Source organism: Henckelia pumila, chromosome 3 (genome assembly GCF_033568475.1).
Source record: "Henckelia pumila isolate YLH828 chromosome 3, ASM3356847v2, whole genome shotgun sequence".
Classification (NCBI taxonomy): Eukaryota; Viridiplantae; Streptophyta; class Magnoliopsida; order Lamiales; family Gesneriaceae; genus Henckelia; species Henckelia pumila.
The window spans coordinates 31,854,968-31,868,082 of NC_133122.1; the positions used below are offsets into that span (position 1 = coordinate 31,854,968).

Consider the following 13,115-nt stretch of genomic DNA (forward strand, 5'->3'; position numbering starts at 1 on the left):
TCTGTAGCCAAAATGGAAGTACTACTCATCATCTCTGGCATTCTCAGAGCAGTTCGCTTTAGACTTAGAGAATTTGATGAATGGGTCAACTATCGTCTCAACGTTTCATACACTCAGATTTTGAATGAGGAAAAGCTGGAATACCTCTCCAAGTTAGACGAGGATAAAATGTTCATTCTCACAGCTACCTCACATCTTGAGACCGCCCTCAGCAGATATAAATTGGTAGATGTTCAACTCCATGATAGCTTCGCCCATGATATTCTATCACAAAGAGAACAACAATTCCAACCAATGAGAAAGACTGTCAAAGTTGATAGTGAAGTCATCTTACATCACAAACAATCAGTGGATGTTACAGCCACTTTTCTGCATGAATATCGAATGAAGCACTACATTCCTCAACCGACAGATGAGTACATTCAAATGTACCTTAAAGAAGTTAAGACGATGATTCCAATTCTGGATTCTCATGATACCTCAGAACCACCTGACTTCATCTTCACCACCAAAGAACAAGACTTCATTATAGCACAAGATGAATCTCCTTTGGCGTATTCTTCATTTGTCTCTACATCTGAAAAACCAACGACATCATGTCATCCTACTTCATCTTCACAACTGTTGTTGATGATTCTTTCCCTGAGATTCCACTCACTTCGTTTTTGGAAGTTTTGAAGTCCTCATCTGATCTGGATGTAGTTCAGCCCACATCTCCTCTTCATGAGATTCAATCTTATCCGAAAACAACTACTAAAGACATTCATCCTACTAGTACAATCAGTCTTGTTGATCAGGAGATCAGGGTAGTTACACCCTCCTCCTTGGATAGCACAACCATAACAGTACCACTTGATGAGAACATCATCTTATCCCATATTAATACAACTATTCCAAACGCTCAAGCAATCACAATTACTGCCTCAGGAGCTAACACTGACAAAATTGCTTCATCTTCTCTCGTTGTACAAGAAACTTCGGATTATGATTTGGAACGCATCATAGAAAGTTTTCGCTCTACAATGCAGAGTCTTAGAAATCGCATTCAAGGGCAAGATGCTGGCATCGCGAGCTCTAAATCTGCCATTATGCCTCGCATCAATAGCCTATCCTCTAAAATAGGCAGATGTGTTATTGAACTGAAGAACTACAAGGAACGCAATCTTCATGCCATGGATACTGTTGCAGAACAAGTGTTACAAACTGTTCGTCGCACAAATGAGCACACTTCCGCAAAGATCTCAACTCTTCAAGCTGACTTGACTGCTCATATTGACTCCCATATTGACTCCTTCCAAGCCACTATAAGTGCACAACTCGGAGAGATAATCTCTCATCTCAACCGTGGTGATGTCAAAAAGGGGGAAGTATCCAGAAAATCAGTTGACACTGAATGACACAAGCAAGATGTTCCACAACAAAGAATGAAACAACAAAGGCAATCGTGATATATCAGGTATAGTTATAAAATTTCAGCAACATAGGTGTAATAATATTTTATTGCGTTTTATCAATGATTGCTTGTAACATGTTGTATCAATACAATTCATTTTCGCAATGAATTCATCTTGTAAATTTTCTTCGTAATGATTTTCAGGGCCTAGGTTTTGTCATCACCAAAAATAGAGAAATTTTTGGATCCTTACTTTTGGTGATAACAAAACAATACTTTATTGTTATAGTTCGGCCGCTGTTTACGTGTATAACAGGTAAACAAGAGATATCTATTGACTCCGGTATATCGACTGACCAATGGAAGATATCGACTGAAGTTTGAAGTATTGGCTGATCTAAGAATGTCAACTGATCTAAGCATATCAACTAACTAATGCTCAACTGATCTGAGTTATCAAGAGTTAAGATATCTACTGAGTTCATAAGTTGCCAAGATATCTTCCGAATTCAAGAAGTCACGAATCCCCAGTATTGGATAATTGACAAGACAACTTAAATGCCAAGGATGAAGCATTTAAAAAGCTGTCTGATAAAGTGTGAAAAGTCATTAATAGCATTTAATGTGAAGATATATTGAATAGAAAATTTAAGGCACTCCGAGTACAGATACGCTAGAAGATAAAACCACATTTCACAAATCAAGGAATGATATCTGACATACAAAATGTTTCTTAGCATTGACGAAAAGAAAGAGACGTTGAAGAATCTTATATAAATATCAGAGCACATCAAGAAGAAACATATAGCTACGTTTACAAAGATTCACATATATGAGCACTTGAAACCACTTTGAACACTCGACTGCTCATTCAACCCTTCACTCTAAAGCATATCTGATCTACAAGGAGATATACTCAAGGGTTACTCGAATCCAAGCTGTTATTTGAAGAGCATCTATCAATAAAAGGATTTGAGAGTATAAGCTTTAAAACAACATAGACATTCATCCATCATCAACTGAAGAAAGTTTGATAAGAACTTGGAATCTTATCAGTGTAAATCTAGGAGTTTCATTTTAGGCATTGGATAAGTCTTATCATGGATCGGGTGTATTACAAGACGTTGTAATAGCCAAAGTCTTCAAGTGTATCCTTTCCATGAGGAAGAAGGGTGACGTAGGAGATTGTGCTCCGAACATCCATAAACATATTCGTGTTCATTTATGTTACTGCATTATATTACTTCTCTCTATTATCACCTAGCTTAGTGAGAATTGTTTCCGCACTACTTTAGTAGATCTTACTCATCTAGGAAGCTAAGAATAATCGATTGAGTAGACTAACATCTGCGCAATCACATTGTATTAAAGAAAAAGTTTTTAAATGTGTATTCACCCCCCCTCTACACACACATTCGATCCGCAACAATAACTTTTGGAAGGATACGGCTCAAGCAACAATTAATAAGCTTAGTAATAATTTTATTGCTCACATTACACAAACTAATCGGCCTGAAATCTGACCATCTTTGGGCATCCGCAGTTTTAGGAATCAAAATAAGATTGGTAGCAGTTATGCTCCTAGGCAGAGAGAAGAGCCTTCCCAAAAGTCTCGAACCGCCTCAATAAGGTCTTCTTTAATGATATCTCAGCATCTCCTATAAAACCTAGCTGAAAACCCATCTGTTCCTGCCGCACTATCCTCATGAAGAGAACAGACACTCTCGAATACCTCCTCCTCAGATATCGGTACTGTCAAAGACAGATTATTCCTCTCATCTATCAACTGAGGGATGTGCCCGTAAGAAGCCTGATTGGGGGCTGTAGATTCCCCAGTCAAAAGCTTCTCAAAGAATCGAACCCCAGAATCCAAGATATCCTTTTGATTTTCCAAGGCAGACCCCTTGTGCCAGATGCGGTAAATTTTATTCCTAGCTCTCCGTCGGTTAACCATTTATGAAATTTTTTTGTATTTTTCTGTAACACCCGGAATTTTTAATACGTAAATCCGAATACATAATTAAAAAATTATTATTATTATTATTTTTTTAAAAAAATTAAGAAATTGGGTTAAATGATTTTATGTGATTTTATGTGAATTATGTGCATGATTTAAAGTTTATTTTAGCATTTAACCCACAATTATAGAATTTGTAGAATTTTGAGTAAATCATTTATGTGATCGCGTAGACGGGACTGTGGTTGAACGAGATGTTGGATTTGCATCCAAAATATTTTATGAGATTTTTTATATGCCTTAAAATATTATTTTGAGGTATTATTTCATGAAGATAATGATATTAATATTTATATATATATAGTATTCTATTTTTATCCAAAATAAAGCATTTTAATGACTTTTTAAAACCTTTTAAAATCCCTTATTTTAGTATTTTGGGATTTTTATTTGTATATCAGATTTATATTTTTAATTATGAGTTTTAAATGTTATTTTATGATATATGATTGTACATGAAATAATTGTACCTTATTAATTTTCCTTAGGGGAAATTGCATATATCACCCCTGTGATATCCCGGGTTCGCTGATAACCCCTTGTGTAATATTTTTTAGCTAAAAACCCCCTGTGTTTCCGGATCTGTAGCACACGTATACCATTCAGAATTTTACCATAAAAATGACGAAATTGCCCATATCTTATCTTCCCAAAGGAAGTACGAATCGGGGAAATTGATGTGTGTGTTTTGTTCGTATGGAAAAGATGGTCACAGATCGGGGTTTCTTTGGAATATTGGTGGTCGGAGTTGGTCGGAAATTAAGGAAAACTAGTCGGCTTCGTGGTGAGTACCAACGTAAGATTGGAGCTGTAGCTCGACATATTGAGGGGAAAAAATGAAGAGAAAAATGTCGAGGCTGGTAGGGAAGGTCAAGAGGAGTCTAAAGCAAGCAAGGAATGTCGGAAATACGGCTGGCCTGAGTCGTGATCGGAGAAGATGAATGTGGCGAGTTCAATGGCCGAACTGAATGGGTATGATTTAAGGGTATTTTGGACCAAATTTATATATAAAAAAAACCCTTGCATTTTTTCATCTATCAGCGTGTGAGCCACAAAACATAGCAGGAGGGCTGCACGTGCTACAGATCCGGAAACACAGGGGGTTTTTAGCTTAAAAAAATTTCACAAGGGGTTATCAGCGAACACGGGATTTCACAGGGGTGATATATGCAATTTCCCCTTTTCCTTAACCCAACCTACCTCACGCGTTATTTCTCCTTAGCCGACACCCTACCTCCATCATTACCTTCTCCATCTTCTTCCTCTACTCTCTCACGTTTTCCAGCGGAGATCCCCACCTCCATAGCCGAAACTTCAAGATTTTTAGCGATTTTTCGTAGATCCGTCGTCCCGGAGTCCGTACACGCGTTAAAGCTTCAAATAAAAATCAAAGGCATGTAGAATTCTCTTCTTTAACACCATATAAGCTACATAATTGTTTATGCATCAGAAACTTTTGATCTAGCATGTTACATCACAAAATTTTATGAAGTTGTTGCATATATGCCTACGATGCTCACGGTTTGCATGCTTCCTTGCATGAATCTCACGTTTTATGACATGATGAGGATCTAGGCTGCTGGATTGAAGTTAAAAGAGTGTATCAGGGTCCCTAGGTTCAAGATAGGTCAGCGTTTGAGGCTGAGATAAGCTGAAAATGAAGCTCCCTTCTTCTGATGTTCATGGATGCGCAGATTGGGGTTCTGAGGAAGAAGACTTTGTTCTCTTTCCTCAAGCCACGGTTTGGGCTGATTTTTAGCTTGATGGAAACCTCTAGATGTTGGCTAGACTTGAGAAGTGGTTTGACGGCAAAATATGGCCGGAGTAGGGAGAAAGAACGGTTTTGGCCGAGTCGCTTACCTGCGCGCGTGAGATCAGATATGGGCTGGTGTTTGGGTTCGTTCTCCACTTATAATGCATGGTTGGGTTGGTTCGTAGATTTTTGGAAAGGTCTTGAAGTGGGCTAATCAGTGGCAGTGGAGCTCCGGCTGAGTGGTGGTCGGAGCTGGCCGGCAGCAATCCATAAAGGCCTAGTGCTCACGGCCATTGCATAGGGAAGAGGGGCATATCGGGTTTTGGGTTTTCTGGCAGGTTGGGTCGGGTTTGGGGGTCCGGGTTGGGTCCGTCAGGTCATGGGTCAAGTTAGTTGAGTTCAGGTCTGGGTTAGGTGAGTCGGGCTTGGGTATTTTAATTTTTAAGTAATTATTAGTATAAGTGTGTTTGGGCTTTTAAAAATTAATTAGAAAATTATTTGGGCTTTCAAATAATTTTATTTGGGCCTCAAATAATTTATTTAAGTTAGCCCGATGATTTTTATGGGCTTGGGAGCCCATGAGAATTTTCGGTCAGTCCGTGGATTTTTGGGCCAGTTTAGGAATTTATTGGGCTTAATTAAGTTAATGGGCTTAAATATTTTATTTAGGCCCAGTTAAGTTTAAATAATTTATTTGGTCTAATATATGATTTTGGGTTTAGTTTAAGTTTATGAGCTTAAATATTTTTTTATTTAGGCCCAATTATGATTAAGGGCCTTTAGTTAAGTATTAAATTATATTATAGGCTTTTAATTAAGTAATGGGCAACATTAAGATTTTATGAGCTTAGAGTGAGTGGTCAGCAGTCTGGACCAACCCATGAAAATTTAATAAGTCCGAAATATATATTTAATTTATTTTATGCATGAAAGTTATTTTTAAGTGTAAGTATTTTATTATGAAAATTAATTAAATATATATTACAGACATCTTTTCAGTGCATGCATACATGCAATACTCAGTTATATTATGATCATGATTAAGAGTTGAACAATAAAATATTTTTATGATGGAAGTTGAAGTGGTGTGACAGCACAGTTCAGAGGTGGTTTACCACCAGCACAGTTCAGGAGGTAGTTTACTACCGGCATAGAGGTGACTTGTCACCGCCACGTACGTTGGTTTAGGAGACTGATCAGTCAGCACAGATTTAGTCACACTCACGGATATAACCATAGACCGTTTAGAAAATAATATGCTCAACTATGTTCAGTAAGCTCGGTATGTTCAGTTATGATTATGTTCAGTCAGATAACAATGATATTTTTATCATGCATGCATGTTCATGTACGTATATGTATTAGTATGATTATGTGTTTGCATGATTTTAAACCTTGTCATTATGGGATAAAACATGTTGGGCCTCTAGGCTCACTACGTTTATATGGTGCAGGTGATTATGATGATTCTTATGTAGCTCCTACCGGTGGTGAGGACATATGAGCTCGCTGGTAGTGGACCCCATGACCGTCGCTTTAGGGTTTTTGTCATGCATTGAGATATTTTTATCAATGTTTTAAACAAGTCCAGTATTTTTATGTTTTCAGTGGTTGAGAATAATATTTTAATTATGGTGATTTCAGTATGCATGGATTACGAACTTTATGAAGATATTATTTTGTTTATGCATGACTCAAGATTTTTATTGAATAATTGTTTATTATTTATTTAAGTTATTTTTTAAAAAAAAAATTCCGCATTTTATTAGATAGAGTCGTTTCATTTTCTCTCCCTCTTCAATCCACTTAGCAAATGTTTTTTGTTTCCAGAAGGTCTCCTCCATAGATAAGACAACTGATAAGTTAGCTTTAGCCATAGACCACGCAATTCTATTCGTTTCTGATGGATCTACATCATATTTTCCTTCTGCCAAAGCAGCAGCCAAATCAGCCTCCTTAACTTTATCATGAATATTCCCAAATACATCCTTATTCCACCACTTCAAGTGATGCTTCAACCGTTGCAATTTTAGAACCAAACGACTAAGCCCTCTCTCGCCACATGGGTTATTCCAATTGAGGCGATCTGTCTGCATAAAACAACGGTGAAGATACCACATGTTTTGAAATCTGAATGAACTCACAGGTTTTGGGAGAAAAGGAACCGTGATTAGTAAATGACAATGATAAGAAGTTCCCCGGTGCAGATCTTCAACCTTGAAATAGTTACTATGATCGGCCCAGGACGCTGATATAAGAACGCGATCCAGATGCTTCCAAACCCTCGTGTTCTTCCAGGTGAACCTAGAACCCACAAATCCTGCAGCAATAATAAAGTCTGAAAACTCATGCATACCCCCAGGATGATTAACTACCCCCAAAGAATGGTCTAAAGGGTCCGCAATGATGTTGAAATCTCCCCCAACAATCCACGGACATCCATCAATATGAGTACAATCCAGAAGATCCGCCCATAATTCCCGCCGCAGGACCCTGTTACACTTTTCATAAACTATAGACAGATAGGTATCTTTAGGAAATTGACCAGAGGAGAGATGCAAATGCAAAATTGATCATGATCAGCCATCACTGAGACCACAATACCAGCAGTGCTATAAAACCAAATCTTATTGTTCACATTAGCAATGATAGAAGAAAACCCAAACTTACGATTCAACCATTCTTGATCTAGCGCATGCATGGGTTCAATAATAGCCAAAAACATTAGATTATTTGACTCTTTCATAAACATAATTAGTCTCTGAGCTGACTTATTTCCAATACCTCGAATATTCCAAATTGTACCAATCATTGCGAAATATCTCAAGGAGTAGGAACAATCTTACTTTCATTACCTCGAGAAACTGGCGCAGGCACTGATTGAGTCCTTTTCGGAGGTCTTCCTGGCCCTTGTCTTATCGATTTGTCCCTCTCAGGTATACTTGTGTCCTCTGGCAAGGACACCTGAATATTAATACATGTTATCACCCCATCCACGTGATATGTTGGAGCTTCAATACTATCCATCTCGCCAACTTTATTTTTTTGTACTTGCATAACACCGATCATTGTTTCCTTCGTCAGTGGAACTACATTAACCAATTCCTCCTCGTGATAATTCAAACCATTTTTATTAACATCACCACCCTTTGCTACAATATCATGATCTTCTGTACGAAGGCTATTATCTGCTTGCTCCTCCATTCCATGTTCAATAAAAGACCATCAAACCACTGACCATCCCACAATCCATCATATGTTTTCCTCTTTAGGCTACTGATATTTGGCATGACAATATCTCTAGCAAGAACCGGATCCTTCCTGGATTGTTTAAAATTTGCAAACCTTCATCCACTTTCTCTTTTCCTTTTTTCGATCCCACTCTAACCCACTCCATTTGATGCGTCTCCTGTTGTTTTGGTTCTGGATCAGATGGGGCTGCACCCTGATCTCTCTTATACTTAAGTACCTCTCTAAGGTTTTTCGTTCATGATCTATGAGCTGGCCTTGGATTCTTACCATTAGCATAACAAGAGGCAACATCATGTCCCACGTGATTACATTACAAGCAATATTTTGGAAGATTCTCATAGATAACTTTCTGCTCTATAATTTTTTCGCACAGACCAATATTATTGAAATATGGAATGCAATATTGTGTTTGTTTTGTAATTGAGTGATTATTGTGTATATCTTTTGTAATATGTTGGTTTAGGAAATAATATCAATAGGTTGATATTGAGAATATTGTCCACGAGAATTGTGGGTAGGAAATAATGTATAAAGGGTACTCAGCTTATTGTGAATAAAACAACAACTTTCTTTGATCTCAAAATTCTTTCATGGTATCAAAGCCATGTCTGACAATAAAGAAAGCGACAAGCAGAAGGGTGATGTGACAGAGAAAAGCACAACACCATATCATCTCTCGGCTAATGATAATCCGGGAAACATTATCACACAAGTACAGCTAGGAGGCAAGAATTATGATGAATGGGCGCGAGTCATGAGGACAGCTCTACGTGCCAAGAAAAAATTTGGCTTCATTGACGGTTCGATTAAGTAGCCGTTGGATGATTCTACTGAACAAGAAGATTGGTGGACAGTGAACTCCATGCTGGTGTCATGGATTCTAAACACCATTGAACCAGCTTTACGTTCAACTATAACCTACCAAGAGATTGCGAAAGAACTATGGGACGACATCAAAGAACGTCTCTCGATTGGGAATGGACCACTGATTCAAAAACTCAAATCTAAGTTGATTGAGTGTAAGCAACAAGGCATGGCCATCATGAACTACTATGGAAAATTGAAGATGATATGGGAAGAGTTGGGTAATTACGAGCAATACCCAATGTGCCGATGAGGAGGATGCAAATGTGACATTGGCGCAGAATTGGACAAGAAGCGTGAGGAGGAGAAACTTCACCAGTTTTTGATGGGCCTGGACGACTCAATCTATGGAACAACATGTTTTAATATTCTTAGCAGTGACCCTTTGCCAAACTTGAATCGAGCATATGCCATGATAGTCCAAGAAGAGCGACTTCGTAGCATAACTCGAGGGAAGGAACAACGGAGTGAGCCTATGGCGTTTGCTGTTCAAACACCAACGAACTCGAAGGGAAGAATTGAAACCAAGGAGAAAGGAGTGCCATGTCCGATGTGCAAAAGGACTTGGGCACGATCCAGAATCATGTTTTTAACTAATTGGATATCCTGATTGGTGGGGAGATCGGCCTCGAGGAAGTGGCCGTGGTGTAAGTCGTGGACAAGGAGGACAGAAACCATCTGTTTTTGCTAGAGGAAGAGGCCGCAATGGGCAGTTTCGAGCCAATACTACGCAAGTGACTGCCCTGGAAAGCACTTCTAACGGGCAGCCGAGCGAAGCAGATAAACATGGATTGAATGGCTTGAGCAGCGAGCAATGGAACATGTTGGTTAATCTGTTGAACAACCAAAAAGAAGGCAATCAAGGAAGATTGAATGGTAAGAAAAATGAATTGAAATGGATAATTGATACAGGGGCTTCACATCACATGACAGGAAATCTTGACACCTTAATAGATGTGCAAAAATTTATGCCATGTCGCATCGGGCTGCGAAATGGAAAAGAGGCAGTAGCCACGAAAGAAGGGAGTCTTACTTTAGATGCACATTTAAAACTAAAAAATGTTTTATACGTGCCTACCTTAATGTGTAACTTTATTTCAGTATCCCAATTGATTAAAGAGTCGAATTGTACAGTCCAGTTTACCAATAAATTTTGTGTTATACAGGACCACAGATCGAGGATGCTGATTGGTGTGGGTGAACAACTAGAGGGACTCTACTACTTCAGGGGTTTGACATCCAACAAGGCTATGCAGACAACTAAAAAGGATACAATGGATCTTTGGCATCGAAGGTTGGGCCATCCCTCTGGAAAAATAATTAGATTACTTTCGGTTGTTTATGATAATAGTGATAAAGTAACTAAGGATTGTGACATTTGTTTTCGAGCAAAACAGTGTCGAGAAGAGTTTGCGTCAAGTGACAATAAAGCATCAACTATTTTTGATAAAATTCATTGTGATTTATGGGGGCCGTATCGAACTCCAACTCTATGTGGTGCATATTATTTTTTGACAATTGTCGATGATTGTTCTAGAGGTGTGTGGACTTATTTGCTAAATGATAAAAGAGAAGTAGGGCGAATGCTTCAAAATTTTTTGGCCATGATTCATCGACAATTTGATAAATCTGTTCGCATAGTTCATAGTGACAATGGAACCAAATTTATGTGTCTACGTAATTTCTTTGTGACAAATGAGATATTACATCAAACCTCATGTGTTGGAACCCCACAACAAAATGGTAGAGTAGAACGGAAACATCGTCACATACTCAATGTAGCGCGAGCGCTACGATTTCATTCAAACTTGCCGATTCAATTTTGTGGGGAATGTGTGTTGACTGCTGCCTATTTGATTAATCGAACTCCATCAATTATGTTGCAAGGGAAAACATCTTATGAAATTCTCTTTGGCCAACAACCATCATATCAAAATATTAAAGTTTTTGGATGCTTAGCCTATGCACATAATCAAAAGCGTGGAGGCGATAAATTTGCTAGTAGGAGTCAAAAATGTATTTTTATTGGATATCCTTTCGGACAGAAAGGATGGTGCCTCTATGACATAGATTCCGGAGAATCTTTTGTATCAAGGGATGTGATATTCTTAGAACATGAGTTCCCTTTTTGCAAAAATATGAGGCAAAACCATTCAAGGTGTATGTCGGTCACTTTGATGACTTTGTCACCGAAGGAGATGTGGAAGAACATGCAGAACATGTAAATGAGAGGACTGCAGACGTCTCTCTCAAGGAGACATCCGAGACAGTGGGGAATGAAGAATCAGTTGTTGCAATGGGTCGTGGACATCGATATAAACAGCAGTCCACTCGACTACAAGACTATGTATTGCACACAGTACAACGCTTGCATAACCCCACGAGTCCCTCTGTGTCTTCACCGACCATCTGCACTCCTCAGGTAGTCCTTATCCCATAACACATTATGTAAACTGTGATAACTTTTCTTTGTCGCATCGTGCTTTCTTGGCAGCTCTCACAGCAAGTATTGAACCTAGTTCCTTTAGTGAGGCAATGAAGGACGAGAAATGGCGACATGCGATGAATCAAGAGATACGGGCATTGGAAGATAATTCCACTTGGGATGTTGTGTCCTTGCCACCGGGAAAAAGAGCTATCCATTGCAAATGGGTTTATAAAATCAAATATAAGGCAGATGGAACGATCGAGCGCTACAAAGCTCGATTAGTGATTCTTGGAAATAGACAGGTTGAAGAGATTGACTATAACGAGACTTTTGCGCCTGTAGCAAAAATGGTTACGGTTCGCACTTTTCTAGCGGTGGCAGCAGCTAGGAATTGGGAACTTCATCAGATGGATGTCCACAATGCATTTTTGCATGGTGACTTGGAGGAAAAAGTATACATGCATATGCCTCCTGGGTTCCATCCTACGAAGCCAGGAATGGTATGTCATTTGAAGAAATCTCTGTATGGCCTAATATAGGCTCCTCATTGTTGGTTTGCTAAACTGGCTGCTGTGATGAAAAGTTATGGTTTCAAACAAACTTATGCAGAATACTCTCTTTTCCTCCTAAATCGAAACCAAAAATAGATCAATGTTCTTGTGTATGTTGATGACATTATTGTGTCAGGGAATGATCATGCAGCTATCGAAGCTTTCAAGGCTTATTTGAGCAAATGTTTTTACATGAAAGACCTCGGGATCTTGAAGTACTTTCTAGGAATTGAAGTGGCTCGTGGTCCCGATGGCATTTTTCTATCTCAGCGAAAATATTCCTTGGACATCATCTCTGAGACAGGTTTACTTGGAGCCAAGCCTGCTTCTCTTCCGCTCGAGCAACAACATAATTTAGCATTGGCAAATGGAGATCTTCTATCTGAACCTGAGCATTGTCGGAGGTTGGTGGGACGACTGATTTACTTGTCCGTTACACGACCTGAGTTGTCCTATTGTGTTCATACTTTGGCACAATTCATGCAGCAGCCACGAGACGAACATTGGGAGAGTGCTCTCCGCGTTGTACGCTACTTGAAAGGGAATCCTGGCAAGGCATTCTATTGCGATCAAAATGTGATCTACATATTTCTGCTTGGTGTGACTCCGATTGGGCAGGTTGCCCACTTACTCGTCGCTCTTTGACTGGCTGGTTTGTCCTCCTCGGGACTTCACCAATTTCTTGGAAGACTAAGAAACAACATACAGTGTCCCGATCATCTGCTGAGCAGAATATCGGTCCATGGCAGCGACGGTTTCTGAGTTGAAATGGTTAAAAGAATTATTATTGGCATTAGGTATGGAACACTCGCAACCCATGCGGATGTACTGATAATAAAGCGGCCCTACATTTCGCC

General features: G+C 39.0%; 1 protein-coding gene across 1 annotated transcript; it reads left to right on the top strand.

The window, feature by feature from the left end:
* The first annotated feature begins 9,019 nt into the window (after positions 1–9,019).
* Positions 9,020–12,903, top strand: LOC140888395 (uncharacterized). The gene is made up of 7 exons (XM_073296073.1): positions 9,020–9,215; positions 9,315–9,500; positions 9,901–10,340; positions 10,446–10,637; positions 11,423–11,579; positions 11,774–12,207; positions 12,355–12,903. The coding sequence occupies exons 1-7, from the start codon at positions 9,020–9,022 to the stop codon at positions 12,901–12,903; spliced, it is 2,154 nt and encodes a 717-aa protein (XP_073152174.1).
* The last annotated feature ends 212 nt before the right edge of the window (positions 12,904–13,115 follow it).